At 37.9% G+C, this 21,293-nt stretch overlaps 2 protein-coding genes across 3 annotated transcripts in view; one reads left to right on the top strand and one right to left on the bottom strand.

Moving 5' to 3' along the window:
- LOC306847959 (ATP-dependent Clp protease proteolytic subunit, mitochondrial-like) overlaps positions 1 to 9,106 on the bottom strand; it is a 14,059-nt gene extending 4,953 nt beyond the window's left edge. The window contains exons 1-2 of the mRNA XM_079382223.1: positions 8,936 to 9,106; positions 270 to 343 (exon numbers count right to left, since the gene is read on the bottom strand). Coding sequence (XP_079238349.1) covers positions 270 to 281 — 12 coding nt within the window. The 5' untranslated portion in view covers positions 282 to 343; positions 8,936 to 9,106. The remainder of the gene's footprint in view (positions 1 to 269; positions 344 to 8,935) is intronic.
- On the top strand, positions 6,436 to 21,293 carry carm1 (coactivator-associated arginine methyltransferase 1). 2 transcript variants are annotated; one of them, XM_079382159.1, is made up of 16 exons: positions 6,436 to 6,678; positions 10,202 to 10,327; positions 10,743 to 10,849; positions 11,059 to 11,163; positions 11,553 to 11,663; positions 12,261 to 12,438; positions 12,536 to 12,626; positions 12,789 to 12,870; positions 13,846 to 13,931; positions 14,054 to 14,143; positions 16,519 to 16,656; positions 16,747 to 16,836; positions 16,916 to 17,028; positions 17,138 to 17,236; positions 18,129 to 18,197; positions 19,582 to 21,293. In XM_079382159.1, the coding sequence occupies exons 1-16, from the start codon at positions 6,537 to 6,539 to the stop codon at positions 19,719 to 19,721; spliced, it is 1,767 nt and encodes a 588-aa protein (XP_079238285.1). In that variant the 5' UTR covers positions 6,436 to 6,536; the 3' UTR covers positions 19,722 to 21,293. The 2 variants fall into 2 exon arrangements, with proteins under 2 accessions (XP_079238285.1, XP_079238286.1); XM_079382160.1 differs by having other exon boundaries at positions 6,442 to 6,678; positions 17,138 to 17,218; positions 19,582 to 21,286.

The raw sequence follows: 21,293 nt of genomic DNA, 5'->3' as shown, positions 1-21,293 counted from the left end.
AATGGACATTTCAGTGGCGAGCTTGACATCAAACAGAGCACAAATCATTACTTCAAGTGCCAGTTAAAAACCTAAGTTTTGTGAAAACGAGCAAAACTTAAAGATACCTCAATTTAGCATAAAGCACTCCTGCTAGCAAAAGAATAGTTGTACAATAGCGTGTTTATCATAACTGCCATCGCTGCTGCACTGCTGAGTTGTTCCACATACAGAGACATATTTCTATTTAGAATTAATGTTTAATTTACAAAAGGTATTTTAATACTTACACGTAACAACATGTTTCTCTTGAGCAATCCTCACACGACCCCTATTGACCCGGATGTGTAAAGCCAGAGATTCTCTAATGAAGAAAGAGATGGCGAATAGTGTAACCATAGTTTGCTGATCCAATACAAGTGTCGTAAAATGAAGCACACATGTCGCAAAATTGTTAGTAAAAAAAAAAAAAATCAATGTTGAAAACACTTTTTTATATTATTATAGAAATCATGATACTTTTTTCCACGATTCTTTGATGAACAGAAAGCTCAATAGAACAGCATTTATCTGAAATAGACACATTTTAAAACAATGTGAAAGTCTTTACTGCCAGTTACCTTAATCCTTGCTTTTCTCTTTTTTTAATTCACACAGACCCCAACGTTTTGAACTGTAGTGTACCTTTGGTAAACTCTTTTGATTTAATGAGCTTGAAACATGCAGTTTGTAACCATCTGCCATTTGAACTGTGTCCTTCAAGTTTAGTAATCTTGTTAATACATTTTAGTAATTTTAAAAAGACCAGAAAATAGCTTGAATCATTTTAAATTAGGGGAAAAAACAAAAAACACCTGATACTTTTATAGTTAATGGCGGGGGGGGGTCATCACGTTGTGTATGTTATTATTTAATCTAGTCTGTCTCTCTGGTAAAAGAGATTTTCGATCTGACGGCTCGGTAAAATAAATCAACTGGACACATCTCTTCCACTGACTTTCCTTCAAACAGAAAACAGAACAGAAAGGATCCCGACGCGTTTAGTTGATTTTGGAGTCTCCACTTGCGGAGGGGCTCTGGTGAAGCACGTCCACTGTCATATATTAAAACAAGGCTAGATGGCGCAACTCACCGCAGACTCAGCTAGAACATTTTATGAGAGTAATGTTATGAAAAATCCTGTAATTGTGTTTTATTAGCATGAATATTAAGCTACTAGCAATAAAAATGCATCTCACCCACCTAATCCACAACACACACACACACACGTGTTCATTAATTTGTTAGTGAATCCTGAAATTACCAACATTGTGTGGAACAGCCAACGCACCCAACAAGGAAAAAAAAACATCCTAATTATGTCTGAATGAAAATGTAAAATGTAGAGAGCTTTACTGTGAGGGGTCTGGAAAACATGATAAGCTCATTATATACAATTGAAAGGGATTCTTTCTGGAGGTATTTATTTGTATGTTTGTTTGCTTCCTTTTAAATCCCATTCATTCACAGGTGAAGGAACACTCTCCCTGCGTCCCAATGTTCATACTATCCATCCTAACTATTATGTGAGATTACAATAAGTGTGTCCCAAAGCACAGTATGTTGAGCACAGTATGTTGAAAAGAGTATGCCAAAAGTCCCCGGATGGTCTACTATTTCAGGTCGGTTTTTGAAGTGTGGACCCGTGCACACTCCAATGGCTAAAATTGCCCACAATCCATTGCGCTTTGGCGAAGGATTCGAGATTGAGGTCTCTGCAGAGTAAAAGAGGGCGTTTCTGAATTTGTGGGTGTTTTCAAACTGCTGGGAGTTTCTCAATCATACAAACAAAATGATCACCTTTACCTAACCCCACCCCTAAACCTACCATCACTATGACGTCAGCCAATCAGGACACATGGTCTAAAAACGCCCCGATCTGGTAACTCCCATTACTTTGCTGCAGAGACCTATACTTGAAGGATTCGGTCCAGAACTACAAACACGTATAAAACGCGTTAGAAAAACTACAAACGTGGCGGATGGTAGAGAGGTTTGCAAAAAGGGGGTTTTAGTTACTAATAATCCACATTTAACCTGGTAAAAAAAAGAATATTTATTTATTGTTATCCATTATATTTAATCTGCAACAGCAATGTGAACTTTTATAAACATCCATTTATGGTCGTTAACTTTTAAATGCATCATTATGCAGAAAATATGAGCAGAGTTCTCCGCATGAAAGACCCAACGAGCTACTTATTTTCAATCCAATACGGTTAAATGAAATTAAATGTGGAGGATGTTAACAGGGACAAGATTATTGACAGGCCAGTTTACAGCGACAGGGAGCGTGTTACAGGTGCGACAGGGCGGTCCTTTAAAGACGCACTTATGTGACTGGATTTTTTTTTTAATTATTATTATTGCAAAAACACAAATACAATAAGGCAATGCAAAATCACAATACGATCTTTGAGAACAGAGCACCAAACAAAATGAAGAAAAAAAAATACAAAAAACACAAAAGAAAAAGTAAAAAAGAGAATTAATTACACAATAGGGTCCTCTAAAAGTTTACATTTCTGCAAAAAACTTCCATTTTTACATTTTAGCAATCTTACCGACTGTTATGTGACTTGATAGTGTGTCCCAAATCTTGCCTACTCTTCTACTACACACTCAAAAGCGTGTACTTTTTCTTCACCAGAAGAATACATACTTTAAGGGCACAATTCTCAGGTGTCCTCCTGCGCCGTCGCAGTCTGAAACCAATCGTCGGTTTCGACTATAGGGGCGCATTTGAGCCAGTTACTGCCAAAGTCAGTCTCGTCTTGACATTGTTACAAACTTTCTCGGTCAGTCAGGAGTCATGTCTAATAACAGCGCAGGTGGTTTGGTGAGTCTCCAGAAAAGCGTCAAGCAGCTGCGGTTTGAAGCAGGAGTCCGCAGAATTAAGGTGAGCATAAGAAAATAAAAAGCAAAAAGATTGAAATCCTTGCTAACAGGGTGTGACTAGACCAACTTGTTGATCCTGTCCGAACATCCTGCTACTTTGTATAATTATTGTACTGCTTTTTTAACATTTCTTGATTAATGTGAGAGCTATTACAACATGTCTCATGTGACTGAAGCGTAATAAATAATGTTGTCTGTTTGCCAGCTTTTACCGTGGCCTGTCTTAGGCTATATTATGGCAGGTTGCAATTTACCTTCGTGTTCAGCAGGTGATAACATGTTTTTAATGAAATGCGAACACGCGTTGTCATCCAATATATCAATGCATTTGTTGAAGTGTATAATAATCGCAGTTCGACAAAAGCCTGAAATCTTGTCGTCGCGCGCAGCCGCATATGAAGTGAAACTCTGCCGGCGGTGGCGCACAGTGCAGCTCTTTGTTGATTGTGAGTGTGTGACACCGTGTCACATTTGTTGGCCGGGAAAATCCAAATCTATATTAGTTCCCACTGGCCCCAAACTCGCTATTTTAAAAACAACTCGAGGCTTTGTGTGTTATTATTGAGTTTATCATGAATCAAATCAACTCTGTAACTTCTGACCGCGTGATTACTAGGACTATGTGATAACCAATAGAGTCTTTATTGCTCCACAAACCCCTTTTATCAGTATATCCAAAGATGTAGATGCAAAAGCCTCTTGGTGCCGTTTGAAATTGTCTTCTAAAATGAGGTTTTAGTAATTTCACTTTAAAGGCAATGAATAGGTTCTTTTCATAATAACTGAACATAAACATGGAGCCTGAGAAAAATGATGAAGAGTTCAGATGGCTTTTGCATCTGAACTCTTCACATGGTCTTGTCTATTTATGTGTTTGTCTGTTTAGCTGTCTGTCTATATTTTATTTAATCCGTCCTTCCCTAGATTTCTCAAGCTGCGGCAGAGCTGAAGACATTTTGCTTGCAAAATGCCCACAAGGACCCTCTCCTTATGGGGGTGCCATCAAGCGACAACCCCTTTCGACCGCCCAAATCATGTGCACTCTTCTGAGGTACCAACAATCAGCTCAGTGTTACTTTTTGCTTTGAAATTTCCTGTTGAAGGGGAATATAAACCGTAACTCTCTCTTCCCCTTAAAGGAGTCATGAAGAATGTGGAGAAACCTCTGAACATTCCTCTTTTACTCGAATGTTTTCACTACACCACCATCAGATCCCCTTTACATTACAGCAGAGCTGGATCATCACTACTATTACACTAAATTGTTTAATTTTGTAAGTTGCATTGTGACTTGAAGTCTTTCATGTTCAGTGATGAAGAAAACCTCTGAGAAGTGATTTAAAAGTGTGTAATTTGTATATTGTTAAATAAGGACGTAGTAGTGAAAAAGTTACACTAGTAGGAGGAAATGAAAGTGTTTAGTTGGTCAAACAGTCCATTGGAAAAGTGATGACAAATATGCAAAAATAATTGATGCCTTTTTTCCCCCTGTGTAAAGTCCATTTAAATACCAGCCTTACACAGAAGAATTGCTAAAGGCTTTCTTGTTGTAATGCGTTTAGTTTAGGATGACACTGAATTTCTTTGTTATTGATACAATTTGGCTTATATGCATGGACTGTTGTTGTCATGAAACCCATGTATTTAAGCTAATGTAATTGTATTAACCACATAGCTCTATTGAAGGAGAGAGATGTCTTGAATCTCAGGTTCTTTTTGATAAAGATCGATGCTGTGTTTCTGATATAAATTCACTTTTCTGAATACTGAATGTGGTACTACTTTTTATTCAAATGTACTTTAATCTAGTGGGCAAAGGTTTCTGCATCATTTGGACATTTCTTAAATGTTATAGTGTTAACACAAGGCACGAGTGCAGAATTATATCTGTTTTTAGTGATATTTGCTGGTGAAAGGGTGCTGCATCTGTTATGCTTTTACGCTAAGAATTTGAACACTAAATGACTGAGCATATCAGCTGGCCTGTTTCTGCATGTACTCTCAGCCCTCACATGCTTACTAATCTCATTTTATATCTGTACTGTGTCTTTATCAGTCAACCACTGGACATTCATGCAAATGTCATTTTTACTGCTGTCCTGCATTAACTTTTTCAGTCTGTTTACCTCATGTAAGTCTTGCGTTTTAAGTTTGATTGTGCCTACAAAAGCAACATCTGATTTATTTGCAGCAAGATACCTATATACTTTTCCTTAAACTGAATCAAGATGTTGTTGGTATAAGATGTCATTGATAAATAAATTAAAATGACTGAGCCTGAAAAGCTTCTTACGCTTTTTGAACAATTTAATTTTCTGTGATTTAACCAATAAGAGCAACACATGCTGGAAACCTCTATAGTTCATGTTTGTAACAGGGTTATTGTTAACTAATGCTAAAACTTTTTAAAACATTTTTTGTTGTTAATTGAAACAAAGCTGAAAAAAATACAAAGTATTAGATGAACAACGTCAACTAAACAAAAATTTGAAATGTTGCCTTGGAAAATAAAGTTTGAGTTGAGGCACTGAAATTACTGACTGAAAATAAAACCTGAGCTAAAACTTAATTCAAATAAAAAAATCTAGTACAAATACTAGAATTAAAATGGAAATATGCACATATAATCAAACATACAAAGCTATTAATAAAAACTATAATTTATTTCCAGTAGCACTAACATACACCAAACTTTCAAGTTTTATTCTATTATGGTTTTTACAGAGTTATATTTATTTATAATTTGCCTGATTTATATAACATTTTGTTTCTTCTTTTCCCCCTGTTGAATGTATTTTCTGATTTATGGAGTTGTAAAAAAGGTATCCAATATACCCTCTGTAATGTATGTCAATTAGGGTTAATTGTAATTAATGTCAACAAAATGAAACTAGACTTTTGGACCTGGCTTTATCCAATATTCAGATTTCTGTTCTGGAAATGTATGTAAATTAGCATATTAGATAACGCCTTGTCTGCATATTTAAACTACATTTCAGAAATCTTCCAAAACAAAACTATTGTTTTATTGTATTGTGACAATCATATGTGACTCTGGAGCACAAAACCAGTCTTAAGTCTCTGGGGTATATTTGTAGCAATAGCCAAAAATATATTGTATGGGTCAAAATGACCGATTTTCCTTTTATGCTGTTTTTCTATCATGTTAAGATATATATATTTTTTAATTTCCTGCCGTAAATATATCAAAACTTAATTTTTGATTAGTAATATACATTGCTAAGAACGTCATTTGGACGACTTTAAAGGCGATTTGTTTTTTATGTTTTTGCACCCTCAGATTCCAGTTTTTGAAATAGCCTAGTTGTATCTCGGCCAAATATAGACCAAGGTAATGTTTTACCCTGTTCACTTGTGTTGTCTCCTCTTCTTCTTCTTCACATTGCTTCCTGTACAATAATGTTTCCAACCCACACATTTAACGAATTTTATTAGTGTACCCAAGATACACCCATAATCATGTCTTGAAATTGAACTACAGCTGGGGAAAAGCGAGATGTGGCCATATGGAGGCAGTAGTAAGTCAGGCCTAGCTTGACCGCTGACTCCAGGGGAGATCTGAGGCGCTGAGCTGCTGTCTGACTCTGCCCAGATCGAAGATGGCGGTGTCGGTGTTCCCAGGCGTGCGCCTCCTCTCCATCGGAGACGCCAACGGAGACATACAGCGACATTCAGAGCAGCAGCCACTGCGGCTAGAAATCAAAATCAACCAGGACGTGGCTCTCATAAGCCTCTCGAACAGTGAGTAGATGCTGGCTTTTAAACGCTTTGCATCCGGCCTCAGTTGAGCGGTGTATCCTAGCTTAGCCTAATGAGAGGTCTGTGCGTGCGGCATGTGCGTGCGTCGCGCCGCCTGATCACCGGGACACCGGCGGCTTTTGAGTTATCATCTCTAACGCGCCTCTTGCACCCATGCATGCCTTCAAAAAGATGTAAAATTGCCGGAGCGAGGGGTTTTGTTTCAACACGCATGCCAGCACAAACCACGTTGTAGCATGTTAGCATCCATAAACACTTCGTATTGTGTTAAGCTGCTTATAGTTGGCTAACCTTACTGTCCAGCTAAAACGCACGGCAGTCCAGCACTGAATGTGCTTCTACACACAGAAGTATGCATGCGTGTCTTTACATGCGTGAGGTTTCTTTTAAGGTTTTCATCCAGACTTTTAGCAGGAAAGTAAGGAAGGGCTTTGGATATGTGGATTGGCGCCTATAAAGTTAGCCGCAGTCTCTACCTTCAGTCATACTATTGAGCTTTAGAAAGTGTTATAGAAACGTGTTTATGTTTTGCTTTGGGTTTTATTTGCGTAAACATTTGATATGCTTGTTGAAATCGTTTTAACCTGGTTAGCTGATGGTCTGAATGGATGCTGAGTTTACTTGATTGATTGATTGCGCACATCCCAGGCACGCAGTTCTGCGCCACCTCTCCACTCTTACTACACTGTACTACACCGGGTTATTTTTGTCAAAGTGCAGCAAGCATTGCTAAAGTAATGTGAAATTAGGCAGAGGTTTCTTGTGGCAGCACCGTTTGGGCATTCATCTTTGTTCTGCGGGGAACAATAGCGGGTCCCCCGCCTCCTTTTCTCCAGTGTCCCGCCTGTTCATTCAGCGCTCAGGGCTTTTGTTTGGAGCCTCATGCTGCCGATGTCCCGTGGATGAGATGAATGTCTGACTGAAACAGATGCGCGACCCACATCGCATTTGAGAAGTTTTTATTGCTTGAGACCCAAATGCCATATAATTTGTTATTTTATTACTTAGTCGAAAGCCTAAGTTTATTCATTGAAATTCATAATAGTGTCAGTGTGTCAGAGTGATCTTAATCATCTGTGACCCTGGACCACAAAACCAGTCTTGAGTAGCACGGGTATATTTGTAGCAATAGCCAAAAATATATTGTATGGGTCAAAATGATTGATTTTTCTTTTATGCCAAAAATCATTAGGATATTAAATAAAGATCGTGTTCCATGAAGATATTTTTATAAGTGTCCTACTGTAAACATATCAAAACGTAATGTTTGATTAGTAATATGCATTGCTAAGAACTTCATTTGAACAACTTTAAAGGCGATTTTTCTCAATATTTAGTTTTTTTTGCACCCTCAGATTCCAGATTTTCAACTAGTTGTATATCAGCCTGATGTTGTCCGATCCTAACAAACCATACATCAATGGAAAGCTCATTTATTCAGCTTTCATCTATAAATCTAAATTTGGACAAATTTACCCTTGTGACTGGTTTTGTGGTCCAGGGTCACATTTATTGTTGTGTAAACATTAAGATCTAGTAGAGGTGCTAAAAGATCATTTGTCTTTTTATATGACACTTGACGGAAGTATTAAAATGATTTATACTTGGATTAAGAATCGGTGCCAGTCTGTTCGCCTCTTCTGCATCCTGCAGTGTTGACGTCACATGGCCGACCTTGTTGTGCAGTTGACAAGGTTGCTAATGATAGCAGTAATAATATTAATAGTAATAACTGTCTGTACTGCCTGTAGTGCTTTAAGCCAGTGTTCAATGTGCTTTACAAATCACAAACATCAGCATGTGTGAAATTCATCGTTCCAAACAAAAATGAGAGTGGGTTGGCCAAATAAATAAGTACTTGTTTTAGTATGGTTTCTGTTTTGGTTTTCAAAACTAATGTGAGACCAGTGAGGCACTAATTCGGCGAGAGAAGGTGCCAATAAAAAGGTCCGTACACCATACTAATCAACCAATAACAACTGTTTGTTGTTATTTTTTGGTACACACAGCTGATATCAATAATAATGATACTGATTATAAGTAAATGCATAAGATGATGATAATCAAACCATAAACGCATTCAAGAAAGATAATCATAAAACCAGTGCATAATACAAGGATGATCATGAATAAAAGATAATATTGCGTGAATGAATAATACACTAAATGAATAATAAACTAACTTGAGCATACACTAAAACCAAAACCCCAAGCAAAAGTATTATAACCAATATACAACCTCAGAACTGTGCTGAAATCTTCACTCTTCGGTGGACTGGGGAGCTCGTTTCAGTCATCAGTGGAAGACCAACACCTGTCCGAGAAATGCCGGGCAACGTGCACTTTACCCACGGCTGAGCTTCCACTGAAACTGAAAGAAACCCCATGTTTTATACCTAAAAATTAGTGTGCAGGTTAAGAACAACCCTCCAAGTGAGAGAGAAAGCAAGTTGGCCAGACTCGATCCCCCTCCCAGTTGGGTGCATTGTGTTTTAATTACAAAGAGGAACCATTACTCAGCAATATTTCTGAGGTTTCGCAATAAGTACATTGTGTCAGAATTCAGTGCTTATCAACGTCAAGATGGAGGTCAGTGAAACAAACTCGTTATTCTTTCCCAGGACAATAATGATGTTTTGCATCAGTTGCTTCACCAGTCTGCAACCTTGAATGTATCCCCCTTAGACTTTCAGTCTCTAAATGTTCATCCGTTGAGCGTACCACAAAAAACAACCCATCTCTTACAGCACTATTATACTGTATGATAGCCAGTACAAACATACTTAGTTTACCTGTCTGTTTTAAGAGAGCAAAGCTTTCAGTTATGAACCGTAGATGCCAAGCGTCACTCTAAAGCTCAGATTTTCGTGGCTTTATTCCCCTGCCCTCTGTTTTAGAGGTACTTTCTTGAGCTGTTGTAGAGACCGTACATATTTTCAACTCAATTATATAAATGAATACTAGTCTAATCTGCCTATGGAAAGCTTGACTTAATCCTACAACAGCTGGGCAAATAGATGACAAAATCCCTCGTCCTGGCTTCACTGTTTACTGCTGCAGTTGTTAGAAGGCCAACTTAATGCTTATGAACAGGTGTAGCTTAGTTTGATTTGCTTGATTTATGTTTAGGTGTTAGTAACCTTTAAGGACCTAGCGTAAAGATGAAATGCAGCTTTAAATTGGTAAATATAATTTCTCCTGTCACATCTTAAAAGCAATAGTTTATCTAAAAATAAATATTTTTTCAAATCTGCCTTTTTTTTTTTTTCTGTGGTGCACAAATGTTTGAGGAAAGTCTTATTTTGTGCATATAATGAAAGTCAACGGGGTCCAGTGTTGCTTTGGACCCCATTAACTTCCAAAAACTGTTGAAGCATTCTTCAAAAGAAAGAAGTATATTCAGTTTTTCTTCAATTTAAAATTGTAAACAGTGGGATAATACAAAAACATTGATCTGTTTTAGGGTGAGGCTTATTAACACCCATGCATTTGCTTTCCTCCACAGATGAGGAGACGTGTGTCTTTAAGTGTTCAGTATCACGAGAGACAGAATGCAGTCGTGTTGGGAAGCAGTCCTTCATCATTACTCTGGGATGTAACAGTGTCCTCCTGCAGTTTGCATCTCCAGCAGGTAAAACTCACCTTCTTTTACAGGCACATCAGCTTTTATGATAATTTAGCAGTTTGCTGAGAGACATTCAGACAAGTTAAGCATTTGATGGACTGTGATGTCCATTAGGACTCTTTTCAGTTTCACTCTTTTACTTTCCAGTTGCCTCTAATGAAAATGAAGTGAAACAAGTTTTAGTTTTAGAATTTTAATCAAAGATAAGTCTATATTTTCCCCCATTTTCTTATTATGAACATAGCCATGGTAGCTGGCATGCTGTTTAACTCTAAACAGACAAACATTCAGATAAGCACAGCTGCAGTCATTCAGTGTGTACAAACTTTTAATTTAAATGACTGTGGGCAAACCTGAATGAAGAGATGGTGCTGTGACGCTTGTAATCTCGTAATGTATTCACTGGTGTTGTGTTTGCCAGATTTCTCGTCGTTCTATAACCTCCTGAAGAATTGCCGTGGGCATGGGGGTGAACACTCAGTCTTCAGTGACAGGACGGAGGAGTCCTCAGCTGTACAGTATTTCCAGGTGTGTTTGGCTTCTAATTAACATGCTTAAACAACATCCATTGTCATTTGAAAAACCAGTTTTATTCTTGTCTTACAACCTTAAGAGAGATTTGAAATGAGTTTTAAAGGTATCCAGACTACCCTTTATTTCTAATGGAGAAATTTGACTTGGAGCATGAACAGAAGTGGCATGATATGAGTGCCCTCTTTCTCTCTTTTTTTCCTCAGTTTTATGGCTACCTCTCTCAGCAACAAAACATGATGCAGGATTACGTGCGAACTGGAACATATCAACGGGCCATCCTCCAGAATCATACTGACTTCAAGGATAAAGTACTGTTGTTGATGCATTTGTTACTGTATAGATTGTAGGTTGTGTATTTGTAGATGGCATGGAGTTGAGTAGTTTCAGAATTGCTTTCTCTGTGCTTATTGTTCTCCATTTAAAAAAAAAAATAACTCATTAGTCAGGCATTTTGTCTACTATTACTTTGAATTTTAGCTTTGATGTTGTATAGACCAAAATATCTCAAATTGAAACAGTTGGCTTTTTATAACTAAGGGAAAACTGACATTTGAATCCACTTCATGTAAAAAGGTTATTCCTTGTGAATGCTTCACTGAATGAATTGCTATTAAATTAAACCTGAAGTTTGGACTTGGTAGTGTCATATCATGTGATTCTTGTTCTCAGTCTTCCTTGTCTGTCCTGTCTGTTTCAGGTGGTGCTGGATGTAGGCTGTGGCTCTGGGATTCTGTCATTTTTCGCAGCTCAGGCTGGTGCTCGTAAAGTTTATGCTGTGGAGGCCAGTACCATGGCTCAACATGCAGAGGTATGATAGACTCCTCAATCGCTAACATGCACCACTGTTCAAAGGTTTGGGTCAGTAAGATTTTTAAAATGATTTTAAAAGAAGTCTCTTATGCTCACCAAGGCTGAATTTATTTGATCAAACAAACAAAGTTGTTAAACAGTCATTTTAAATGGTAATATTTTCTATTTGAATATTTACTAAAATGTCATTTATTCTTGTGATCAAAGCTGAATTTTCAGCATCATTACTCCAGTCTTCAGTGTCACATGATCCTTCAGAAATTATTCTAATATACTGATTTGTATCTTTTCTTACAATCAATGTTGTAAACAGTTGTGCTGCCTTTTATTTTATGGAAAAAGTTTTTTTTTTTAAAGTATTCTTTGAATAGAAACGTGTACATTGTCTTTACAGTGATTTTTAATTAAGTTCACTGCATCCTTGCAATTAATTTCTTTCCAAAAAAATCTCACTGACTGAGTTGTTGGATTTTTTTATTTTATTTTTTTGGCCAAATGCAGATTTCCATAAGATGAGATGTAATAAGATGGCTTTTGGCATTGGCTAATTGAATGTCATGCTTAGTAGTAATAATGCTAATAATTGTGTCCACAGGTTCTTGTGAACAGTAACAGGCTGTCAGAGCGTGTTGTGGTGATTCCTGGGAAAGTGGAGGAAGTGTCCCTACCTGAGCAGGTGGATATAATCATCTCTGAACCCATGGGCTACATGCTGTTCAACGAAAGGATGCTGGAGAGCTACCTGCATGCCAAAAAGTTCCTCAAGCCCAACGGTACAAAGGTTTTTTCAGTAAAAGCAACCAAACAACAAAAGACTAGTGGATACTCAGAGTATCAATATCTTTACATATCACACCTCCATTCTCTCAGGCAAAATGTTTCCCACAATCGGAGACGTGCACCTCGCCCCTTTCACAGATGAGCAGCTTTACATGGAGCAGTTTACAAAGGCCAATTTCTGGTGAGTATATTAAAAATAAGTAAGTAAATAAGCAGGCAGTCATTTAACAGGTAGCAGATAATAGTCTCAAAGTGTAAATAAACAGTCATTTAAGGCAGTAGCAGAAGATGTAACTCTGGATCATTTCTTTTGTGCTTATGCTTACAAACCTGAATCTTTCAGGTACCAGCCGTCTTTCCATGGGGTGGATCTGTCTGCGCTGAGAGGAGCTGCAGTAGACGAATACTTCAGACAGCCGATTGTGGTGAGAAATGGGAGGGAATGAGTGGCGGATTGGGTGTGTGTGCTAGTTGATTCATAAATACACGCTTGCTTTTTAGAGTTAGCCACAGCTTGGAAAAGTCCGAAAACCGTAAACACATGGGCTTGTGTTTGTGCCTTCAGAGGAAAGAGTACACTGTGTGTGTAGTATGAAGGTACCGGTAACTGGAGATTTGTGTCCTCACTGGTTGTAGATCAGCGGTGAGGGCTTGGGGGTAAATACGGACAGGATTGGGTTACAAACTTGAGCCCAAATGAGAACGGTGAGGATGTTTCTGGTAAATGGAGAAAGGCAGCAAGGTTCAAGGATTAGGAAAATGGATTCAGTGGCAGTTTCATATAGGAGACTCGAGTGTAGTATGTATACTCGCCTTTGTGCCCGTGATGAAAGGCTTTACTTCGTGGTCTGAGTTTCTGAGATCACTGTTTGTGTGTGGTCAGAGGGTATGCAATGAATTTAGATCTATTAAGGAAGGTTTATGAAGCACATCTTTGTGATTTTTATTTAGGATCCACAGTGTTTTTGAAATCCGTCAGAGCTACATATGCCACATTTGTTCACTCGAGAAGCCAATTAAGCTGTCAGTTGTGCTTGATTTTTCAGTCCACAGATTTCCAGACATCATAATTGCAGTTTACAGTCTGTGTGTGTGTGTGGTTAATGTCCAGCAGTAGTCAGCTGTTCAGTCATTCGCTGTGTCTGTAATGGTGTTACACTGCTGGGACAGTGACCGGCTGTGGTCTGGCTCCAGGGGGCGTTGTTGTTGCACCCTTCAGAGTTCAGGTCGAGGCGGGAGAGCCCTCTGAGCTAGGACGGAGTCTGATTTACTGTGGCTCAGCCCATGACAAGAGGCCTCTCAGCACATCAGTTTGATCTGTTCAGATTCCTTCCTCCTCTGCATGTAGGACTGAACTTTGATATCCTACCTTTTCTCATATATTCTGTGATTTCATTCAGGACACATTTGATCTCAGGATCCTGATGGCCAAATCAGTGAAATATACAGTGAACTTTTTAGAAGCTAAAGAAGAGGATCTTTACAAGTACGTTTCCACCAAATGCTTCATTTTATTGTATTTAAACACAGCCTTTTGGTATTTGGGAAAAGTGCAAAAAGAACTCAGATTGTCACATTTTTTTATGTATCCTTTTCTTGCTTTTGCAGGATAGAAATCCCCTTCAAATTCCACATGATGCATTCAGGGCTTGTGCATGGGCTGGCTTTTTGGTTTGACGTCGCATTCATTGGATCAGTGTAAGTTCCAACATATTCTCTTCAAAGTGTTTTCACACTTGAGTTCACACTCTCACAGAACCAAATTCAGATCATTTTAAATAGAATAAATATTAAATAAATGAAAGAACCTGGTTTTCTGTGCTTTCACCGTGTCAGTGGTGTGCTCAGGTCAGATCTGTTTTTTGTTGTTGTTTTAATGTTGAACCAATTGTATTACTGTTTATTATTGCTGTTATTTCAAATAAAAGTGTAAAAATATTAGTGCTGTCAAACGATTAATCGCGATTAATCACATCCAAAATAAGTTTGTTTACATGATATACGTGTACTATGTATATTTATTATGTGTATATATATAAATACAAATACATGCATGTGTATATATTTAAGAAAAATGTTATGATTATATATTAAATATTTATGTATATGAAATATAATAATATAAATATAAAAAGGTATATACATATATCAGAATATATATTGTATGTGTGAGTATTTATATTAGGGATGGGAAGATTCCCCGGTGCATCGGAAAAGTTAACGATGTGAGGCATTAGTTTAAAAAGTGCATCGGATGCAAGTTGGCATTTGTATCGCGATGCATTGTTTTTAACATACCTGCATCGGTAAAAACCTATTTATTTATATAGAATTACTAGTGGTCATGGATCAAATCGATCCACCGTGGCAAACAGTGAATATATTTGTGCTGTTTAATGCATTTGATACGTTGTGTTTTCCTCAGTGCATAACTGACATATCACGAGTATATTTTTCATCTGTAAATGACGTGCACTAAAATAGGAGCGCAATAAGTCTGAGTCAAATATACATTTTATGATAGCAGTAACTGTAAAGGAACTATTGTAATGGGTAAATGAAATGTAAGCTAATGCAGTCATAATTGCTAAGCTCAGATGAGTTAATGTGTTTCTTATAGCAGTTAAAATGTAGTTTTAATTTAGTGATTTTAACTTTTAGTTTAGTGATTTGTTACTGCTTTAAAGAGCAATGTTAGATTGTAATGTTCTAACTATAAAAGGTACAGCTGTTATAAAACCAGAGAGAAGGGCTGCATGGCTATGGATAGTATGTGAGAGAGTCGGTGGTAATATCACTGTATTCCTATTGGTCAGTGTTAGAAGAGCTCAGCTTAGCTTTCCTGTAGCTCAAATGGTAGAGCATGGCGTTAGCAGCGCCAAGGTCATGGGTTCGATTCCCAGGGAAAGCAAGAGCTGATAAAATGTAAAAACTGTAACTTGAATGCAATGTAAGTCGCTTTGGATAAAAGCGTCTGCTAAATGCATAAATGTAAATGTAGCCTGCCCTGAATCAGGTTAGCTTTCCAGCATAAGTAGCCACAGTTACTGAGGTTGATCTTTGTTAAATTTGCTTTATGGAACCAAATAATTTGACTTGAGTCAGACTAACTGAAATAAGCCTGGCCTATTTGGTAAACTTGTTTTATGCAACAGGCCTCGAGGCGTTAGAAGTCAAAAGACACAAGTTAATTTATGATTTGCTGTCTGTCTGAACCAAAGAAATAAAAGCAATAATTTTTTTCATTGTGTTGAATCGAATTGAATAGAAATCTAATCACACTGCATCGTAAAAGGGTTGAATCGTATCACATCGCCAGCTGCTTCATATGTATCTTCAGTGTATCGTTGGCTATGCATCGAGATGCGCTTCGCATCGGCCTCAATTATGGAGATGCACATCCCTAATTTATATATACATAATAAATATAAAAAGTACAGATTTTATGTAAACACAAACTTTTATTTTGGATGTGATTAATCGTTTGCCAGCACTAAAAAAAAATTATTATTATTATTACTACCAAATTTAGACTTACCTAAATTAACCAAAACTTGAAACAAGTGATAGAAATCAGGTTCACACTGGTGTGCTTGGGTCTGATTTATTTTTTTTTGAATATTGTATTTTTTATTTTTGTCAAATATAATTTTGTCAATGCAGATTATAAAATGACTGTCAGTTTGTTTTGAGGTTTTCGGTTCATTTTTAAAAGTTTTAGTTTGTTCATGTGTAATCCTTAATCATTTGTGGACCACTGAAATTATAAGTTATCATTAATAAAAAAAAAAAAAATTATTCACATTGTCTGATTTTTAAAACCACTTTTGTAGACCCCTGGAATTAAGTTACCATTATTTATGTAATACTTATTTTATTGTCAGATTTTAAAAAAGTGGTACTTGAATGATGACTCTTATTCAAAAATTGGTATGTGGACTAAAAGCATACATCAGTTCATATTTAAATCATTCCACCAAATACATTTGAATGAACTTAAGTAGTCATGTGATCACTTATATTAATTTCCTCTTCATGATCATTTTTTCAATGTGTTGTGTCTCTCTGAACAGGATGACTGTGTGGCTCTCCACAGCCCCCACAGAACCCCTCACTCACTGGTACCAGGTGCGCTGTCTGCTGCAGTCACCTCTCTTTGCCAAGGCAGGGGACACGATGTCAGGCACTGCAATTTTAATCGCCAACAAGAGGTGAGGGCGCACAGTGTTTTGTGTATTAACCCGCAGACTGTTTCGCTCTTTACTTCTCGTGGGCTCATTTGTTTCCACTTCCTCTCACAGACAAAGCTATGACATTAGTATTGTTGCTCAAGTGGATCAGACAGGCTCCAAGTCCAGTAATCTACTTGACCTCAAGAACCCCTTCTTCCGGTGAGTGGACGATTTGCTTTGGAAAGCAATAAGAGGATGTCTGCGACATGCATTGCTGACGCTGTGCTGTGGTCTGCAGGTACACGGGCACAACCCCGGCCCCTCCTCCAGGTTCACACTATTCCTCGCCCTCAGAGAACATGTGGAACACAGGGGGAACCTACAGCATGAGCCAAGGCATGGCTGTGTCAGGTACATCACCAGGAAGCCTCTGATAAAAACCATTCCTGACCACTTTTTAGATATAAATCCGTTAGCTGAAGTGATGCCACTAATGTTTGGCTCTATCGGTGTTTGTCAGGGATGCCTACAGCCTATGATCTCAGCACTGTCATTGGCGGCAGTGGGACTACAGTGTCCCACAACAATCTCATCCCCATTGGTACAGACACGCATGCACGTATGGATATTTACACACACGCTCACAAATACACACATTAGGAGTGAAATTAGCCCTGTGGTGTTTTTAAAGTGATCTTTTTTTTTTTTTTTTTTCATCCAAAAATGAAAATTGTTTAATCTGTTCCTCGCCCTCATGTCTTTCCAAATCCTTTAGTTCATCTTTGAAACTCAAATGAAGATTTTTTTTTTTTGTTTGTTTGTTTTTTGTTCATCCTTTGAAAGTTTACACAACAAAAAGGTATGAAAAGACGTTAAGTAATCCAAAAGCTCAAATCTCATTGGCTTACACATGTCAAGCAAGCATGTTTATTTGAGCTTACTTTAAGTATGTGATGATCATTCTTTCTGTACTTCTACACCACCGAAACCTTGATGCTTCATGGGATGGACAAAAATGAAGTGAGAGTGTTCGTATTTTAATTTGTTCTGATGAATAGAAATCATACAGATTTTGAATTACATGAGTATGAGTTAACTGACCATTTTTTGTTTTTGGGTGAAATATCCCTTTAAGAACCAAAGGGTGAGGTTAATTTTAAAATTAAAAAGGTTATTATATTAAAAGGCCTCATCATGAAGGATCAAATCTTTAATTTGATATTTTGAGAAGTCCAAATAGTCAAAAGAATGACCGCTTGGTGTAAAATATGTCATTTGATAATTGTACCTCAGGGAAAAATTGTGTATATGACCCCTTTAATAAGCGTTAAACATGCTTATTTTAATGTCTTCTATTGTTTTTTTTTTTTTGTTAATACAACAGTACTACAGTTTAAGATTATCTATATCACAGCCTTTCTCCTTTAGCTTCATTTCAGATATTCATGTTTCATGTAGATCACATTTTGTTCTTGTGTAAATTGAAAAGCGATGTCTTTTTTCCCCTCCAGTGAACACAGGGATTGTGAATCACACTCACTCCAGAATGGGTTCTATAATGAGCACCGGAATCGTCCAGGGTGAGTGTCTCTGCTCTTACGGTCTTCACAGAGTAAAACAGACCTAGACTCCTACAGATAAATTGATAGTTCTCCCAAAAACTTTAAATGTTGTAATTATTTGCTCACCCTTATGTTGTATCAAATGGAAAAATGACTTTTGTTTATCTTCAGAACAGAATATATTTCATATTCTCTCTTAATTTTTGTCCAGACATTGAAATTCCACACTTTCCAAAACTTTCATGCATAAAAAATTAGTCCAATTCTCACTGTTAACAAACTATTAACCATGACTTTTTTTTTGTCAATAAACTCCTAATTTGCAGCTTTGTTTTTGGCTGGTTTTGTGGTCCAGGGTCACAGATGGTCATGCAGAATATGTGCTTTATAAGTACCAATAAACAGCCAATGTGTTAATATTAGGCATGCCTAATAAGCAACTAGTTAAAGTGAGAATTGATTCCTAAACTAAAGTGTTAAAATTACATAGACATAAATGAACTTTTTGTAAAGCTTTTATTCATGTATAAATACTAATCAGCCTACATAAAACAAAAGCTCAAATGTGCTTGCTTGATGTGCAAGAACAAACCTATTTGGTTCTCATGTGTCAAGCAAATCTGAGTTTCTGATGATGATGATGATGATGATGTGAGAATATATATAAAAAAATTGTGTTGTAAAGATGAACGAGATCTATGGGTTCTGGAATAACTGGTGAAAATGATGACAGAATTTCCCTTTTTTTTTCTGTCCGTACCGAGTAGACCCAGTAAAACTGATAATATATCAGTAAAAGAACGTTTTTAAGTGTGAAGGTGTCCATTGTTTAATATTGCATTGAACATTTGTGCTCGCTGTGATATGAATAGGCCTTTACAGTACTGGTAGCGTGTGCTGATCCTTGCAGATTGATAGCTTTATCCGCTAACGTGTGAATAGTCTCATTGTACTTAATCTCAAACCATGAGTGTAGCACTTTCGAGATGGTGTTGCGTAAAAAAAGAAAAAGAGAGAAATTATTTCTCTTGTAGTCTCTCAAGTTAGATTTTAAAGGGTCTTACGTAAAGCTGATCAGGTTAAAATGAACCTGAAACTAGGATAGACATATTCTTTGACTACTGTGTTTTGAACATCCCCAATGTTGATTGTATACTTTAGTGGTCACACAAACACTTAACATACAATCAAATAGAGTATATTTTGAAAGCCTGTATGTGTGTAGACTCAGGCACTCAACACATGCACACTAGGAAGACAAACTTATTAGTACCAAAAAATTTGTCTCGCACACTACACGAGTAACACAGCTTACACATGAAAACCAAAGCATACTTTGAAGATCTTAGAAACCACACACTCATAAATACAAAGGATATAATGTTGCTTTTTCTCTCCTCAGGGGCCACAACTGCCCAGCAGGGTCCCACCAGCAGCAGTCCGTATTACCCAGTCACCAACCAGTTCACCATGGGCGGCCCGGCTATCTCCATGGCATCTCCTATGGCCATCCCCAGCAACACCATGCACTATGGGAGCTAAGGCCAAGGGATGGCCTCTGCATGTCTCTTTACCCCCCCCCCCCCCCCCCAACCCCCAACCCCCAACCCCTTCAAACTGACTGCAGCCAAATTCAGAATACCAAAACCAATGCACCAGTCTCTGACCATCACTTTATAGCCTCTCTCTCGCTCTCTATATATAGATACACATGTATATGTATATATATATATATTCTAATCTCTGTTTCTCTCACTGGTGTTTTATTCTTACATATCCGTCCCGCGGCCCTATAACGTTAACAAGCGCAGGCATTCGCCCGGTTCAAGACGTCTGAGGTGTATCATTGTTACCCACCCCCCACCCCAACCACACACAGCGCCAGCTCCACAACCAGCCACTAGGAGGCAGCACTTGTCTGTAAGCATGCTGAAAAAGCACAAACCAGAGACTCAACGAAAAGGACTCGTTCGGAAGAACGCTAACTATGGGACACATTTTTTTTGTTTTTTTATATATAAATGCTTTACAAATGTGCACATGTTTCCCCCTTACTTCATGAACTCCCAATTTTTAGCCGCATAAATGCCATCATTGACTATTGATATGAATTCGAGATCTACTGCAGGATCTCGCCACTGTTCCTAACAGCTCCAGCTCCATTGAACCTACACTTCACCTTCGGCTTTTTCACGTTTTCAGTGAAATCGTCTGAAAATCGCCTCTCGATTCTCTCAGCATGGGATTCTGACGGCCATCTAGACTCGCCTAGATGTTCGCAACCTTTCATCACTCGCCCAGAAGAAACGGACACGTGCTGTAGATGCTCACAAAGTTCATTACGACTACTAGCGCAGTCCTGCTGGATCCTGCCTGTAGACAACCATAGTGTTGATGGAGATCGTCTTTCTCTCATTCCATTTCTGACTGTTTTAATGTAGTGCAGTCCCAGATTTATGTCGCTTGGTGTTCCCTGAGGTGAATTCTGAGCATGGATTATCGAGACTGCTTCTGTCGACCTCCGACTCCATATAGACGCAAATCTGACTTGGAAATTGGAGGATCCATTGTTAGTCAACTATAAGGACACAAAGGTTTTAGGAAAAAGAATACCAGCACCAAAACCCTCCATTATCAGACAAGGAGGACGGCGGAGTGCTGGGAAGGGTGGGGTGGGATGGGAGGGGGGACAAGACCGATGGATGAACGACATAAACAGTGAGGTCTGTGGACACACACTGACCGCTGCAGCAGGAATTGCAGTATCCTAGTTTACATCCCCCGAACCCTTATCTTGTCAACTTCTGTGTGTTGTGAGACCTGTTGAGGAAAGGAGGAGATCAAGTGATGCCTAACTAGTTATAATTTTCCTCCCTCTCCCACACCGGGGGTATACGAAATGATGATAGCCCCATCCAAGACTTTGAAGTCGTATTCCGCTTCCAGTCACTTTTTTTTTTTTTTTTATTCAGTTTGATTTAGCAACTGTCATGAGATCATGAGATGAAAACAGCCATGTCTGCTAGATTGTAGAATTAACTTTGTTTTTGTTTTCTTTCACAAAAAAAAGCAACAGACAAAAAAAAGAGCAAATTAAATGTTGGAGAAGTCCCT

The sequence above is a fragment of the Barbus barbus genome, assembly GCF_936440315.1.
Source record: "Barbus barbus genome assembly, chromosome: 3".
NCBI classification, from domain to species: domain Eukaryota; kingdom Metazoa; phylum Chordata; class Actinopteri; order Cypriniformes; family Cyprinidae; genus Barbus; species Barbus barbus.
This window is presented reverse-complemented; position numbering and strand designations above follow the sequence as displayed.

Bases quoted from the DNA above. Each gene is read 5' to 3' on its own strand.
- carm1 (XM_079382159.1), top strand. From the start codon at position 6,537: ATGGCGGTGTCGGTGTTCCCAGGCGTGCGCCTCCTCTCCATCGGAGAC. The intron at 11,164-11,552 runs GTACTGTTGTTG...TGTCTGTTTCAG, and splicing joins ATACTGACTTCAAGGATAAA to GTGGTGCTGGATGTAGGCTG. The intron at 14,144-16,518 runs GTAAGTTCCAAC...CTCTCTGAACAG, and splicing joins GTCGCATTCATTGGATCAGT to GATGACTGTGTGGCTCTCCA.